Source organism: Pundamilia nyererei, unplaced genomic scaffold, assembly GCF_000239375.1.
Source record: "Pundamilia nyererei isolate P.nyererei 1_Seehausen unplaced genomic scaffold, PunNye1.0 scaffold01316, whole genome shotgun sequence".
Lineage (NCBI taxonomy): Eukaryota > Metazoa > Chordata > Actinopteri > Cichliformes > Cichlidae > Pundamilia > Pundamilia nyererei.
Window position 1 is genome coordinate 1 of NW_005188717.1, and position 3,427 is coordinate 3,427.

Consider the following 3,427-nt stretch of genomic DNA (forward strand, 5'->3'; position numbering starts at 1 on the left):
TTTGTACTGTATAATCTGCAGATTCTGACAGAAATCTGCAACTATCCTGTGAAGCACCGCTCCTCTAAAACAGCAATAAGGATCATTATTAGGCCATATGTAAATAACAAAATAACTTTATAACTTAAAGCAAAATTGGGAAACGTAAAGTCTGAAGTCTTTATATGAAGGGCCATCAGTCACACAATGCTGTTTGGTCTGGGTGCAAACAGAGCGCGTTGTGTGTGACGTCTTCTTTTGTGCATGCGGAGCTCTCTGAGGGTTCACACTAGAGCGCGTTTGCTGTCACATTTTATTTGTAGTGTCAAGAAGCAGAGAAAAAAATCGGACTTGATCAAAGAATCGGAATAGAGCACTAAGACCTGCAGAGTGAACGTAGCCATATACTGTATTTCCATGTATTTCACTTCAGCTATTTCCCATTCTTCAAGCTAAATATAATGACATTGGTGGTAATGTAAGACCTTTTAACAGCACTGTATACTAAGAATAATCTTTCTTTAAAAGGCATAACACTGCTCGTTACTGACCTTTCACCATTGATCTCAACATAATCATGGCCGCAACCTTCAGTTTTATTTCCCAGCGAGAACTTATTGAACAGAACCTTCAGAAATTTGTTGTTTGCAACCTGAAAAACAAAGTAAAAAACAAATAAAACAAATGAAACAGGAGTGTAAAACATTTAAAACATGATCAACTAATAAAAATAAGTCCAAAAAATAGATTTTCTGATTTGTGCGTTTAATAAATTTAAAATGAGCAATGATGGAAAAATGTCATTGTCGTCATCATCATCATCTATGGGGTTTATCTTTCTAAATGATAATTATATTGTTTTGCTGAAGACTCGGTTGGTCAGTGTAGGAGAAAAGTTAGTTTGGTTCTAGGTCAGCTAACTGAAAAGTGTCATTTCAGTGGAGGGAATGAAATTCAGTTTGTGTTCAGGTTGGCAGTGAAGCATTTGCACTTGGAGGCAGAATTTAAAGCTGCATACAATCACTAAATGTCCTGCAAATTATTAATTAAACAATAATCAAGCTAAAATGCAAGAGTGCATAGAAAAATAAGTACACTCCTATTAAGAGAGCGAGTACTCGAGTAATTGAGCATCATCCAGAGTGAGCGCCTCTATAAAAACAGGTGTTTTGGCAGTTTGCTGGTCTTTGCTGGTTGTTCAGGTGTCTGTTACCATGAGTCTGCTGGAGTGCGGTTGTGGGAACAAATAGGATGCTGTGCAGAAGCCTCAGTAAAATGAAGGCTCACCTCGATGTTCCACACACATGTGGTGCGAGGAGGGTAGTTGGACGGGAAGAACGGTGAAGAGATGGAGCCTTTCTCGCCGGTCAGCGTGCCACCACAGTCTGAGGGACGCACAGTTCATACTGACATGTTAGATCATCTACAAAGACTTTAGCTGCAGAACTAATAAAGTTTATGCCGAGATAGCATCCTTTAGATCTGACCTTTAACACAATTACTATTATTATTATGTACTGATTGAAAAATGATTACTGTAATCTCTGGGCTGGAAACATTAGGCAGTCTTAAGATTTCTGCTGCTGTTGCGTTTTTTTCCCAACACACATTTAAGTCACACATTTCAAGTCTTTCATGCCCAGTGGAAATATTTCACAAAGAGCTGACAGCTGTTCAGAAGACGTTTGATTTACTTAGTGTAGTCTGAGGAATCGGAGAGTAGTTTGCTCTGAAGCCGGGGAAGTTTTTCTCCTCATCAGTGACCAGCATCAGCAGCATGACGTTTCCAGAGGAGATGAAGGACAGCGGCTGGTGAGGGTATCCACACTGTCTGAGCGGACAAGGGAGAGACAGAAAGAAACCTTTAGTGCTCCTGGGGCCGGGTGCATAACGCATGTGTCGGCACAAAAACGTTTTAATGCCTTTTCCCCAACACAAACTGGTGTTGTACGAGGCATGCCCTCTCCCTCCTCTGCGTATGCCTGACATGTCCCTCTGATTTCCTCATTCCGTATCCTGTCCAATGATGGTCACTCTGAAACAACTAAATATATATCTCCATATCTTTACATTCGTTCCATAGTCTCTGCCAATTTTTTAACCTGAGCCAGTGTTTCAGGGTAAACAATATTCAGGAACCTGGTTACATTAGTCTGAACACCCCTTTGTGCTAAAAATGAGCAGCTATTAAAACACAGAATAAGAATATCAGCCTGTTTTGTCTTGTTTTCTCTGAAGTAACTGACACTTTAAATTCTAGGAAGAGATCGTTCGTCTCACTCTGTCATAGCGCGTTTCTCTATGGGGACGAGCGAGTCGTAGATTTTGATGAAGTCTCGCTGACAGTCGTCCTCCAGGATCAAGTCATCAAAGTCGAGCTGGATTCGGTGTTGCGGGTCTGCCCGAAACTTCCACTGCAGGTAGGCGTTTGAAGGGTACGGAGAGTTTGGAAATCCCGGAGACTCAACGTGCCCAGAGTTTTCGATGTGGATGTCGATGCTTTTCCTCTCTGAAAATATGACGAGAAGAACATGTTTTGGATGAAGTATACCAGTTGTGAAACAAGCACCTTTAATTTTTTTGGAACATTTTAACCAGTCAAACTTTACATAGAGAATTACAGAAAGAAAAAGAAGTTCCCACCATGAAACTGGTTTATACCTGAAAGCTTGGTTTTGGTCAAGCGTGGATCTATAGCTGTGAACACAAAGATAAATGTGTTAGTAAACCACATATCAGTTCCTCATTACTAATTAAAACAACAATAATCATTTTTGCATTTGTGAATAAACTTTACTCGATGTTTTTAACAAAACCTTGGTGGAAGAATTTGGAGCAGATGTAGCGTCAATATTTGAGAACAGACGTATCGTAGCGGGACGTCTTGATGTCTCACTGTCGTCATTGGAAACGAAAGCTTACATCTTAGTTTTGCTGTACAAGCAGCAGTGCTGCAGTTTTTTGATCATTTGTGAATCGCAGTGAGACACAAGTAACCTACTGTCACCAAATGTTATAGTTATGATTATACATATACACCAGGACTCTTACTACATATAACTATATATCCTCCAAGGGTTTATGCAGTTTCACCACTTTAGGAATCTATTCACTCCTCAGTCTTTAACAGTGTCCAGCATCATGTTTGTATGAGACAAAGAAGCTTCTAGAAGATGTTTCCCCATAAGAAAAGATAAGAGCTGAGCTAAAGAATCCATTAACCATTAGAAGAAGAACCATTCATCGTTAAAATGTCTGCATGTAAGTTAAATATACTTTTTAAATTAAGTTAATTAATTAATTTTTTTAAATTAATTAACAAATTTTTCCAAGAGTTGTCAAAGACAGCACAGTGCTCCAGGTTTAAAGGGTCATATCAGAGCGTAGATTTTACTTTTCAGTGCAGGCAGATGAAGAACAGACATATGGAGAACAGCTGGTGGTTAAG

At 39.4% G+C, this 3,427-nt stretch overlaps 1 protein-coding gene across 1 annotated transcript in view; it reads right to left on the minus strand.

Moving 5' to 3' along the window:
* Positions 1 to 530: 530 nt before the first annotated feature.
* LOC102213188 (suppressor of tumorigenicity 14 protein homolog) overlaps positions 531 to 3,427 on the minus strand; it is a gene marked incomplete at its 3' end in the record, with an annotated part of 5,638 nt that continues 2,741 nt past the window's right edge. Inside the window, exons 4-8 of the mRNA XM_005755373.1 lie at positions 2,641 to 2,676; positions 2,260 to 2,488; positions 1,674 to 1,810; positions 1,267 to 1,364; positions 531 to 631 (exon numbers count right to left, since the gene is read on the minus strand). Coding sequence (XP_005755430.1) covers positions 531 to 631; positions 1,267 to 1,364; positions 1,674 to 1,810; positions 2,260 to 2,488; positions 2,641 to 2,676 — 601 coding nt within the window. The remainder of the gene's footprint in view (positions 632 to 1,266; positions 1,365 to 1,673; positions 1,811 to 2,259; positions 2,489 to 2,640; positions 2,677 to 3,427) is intronic.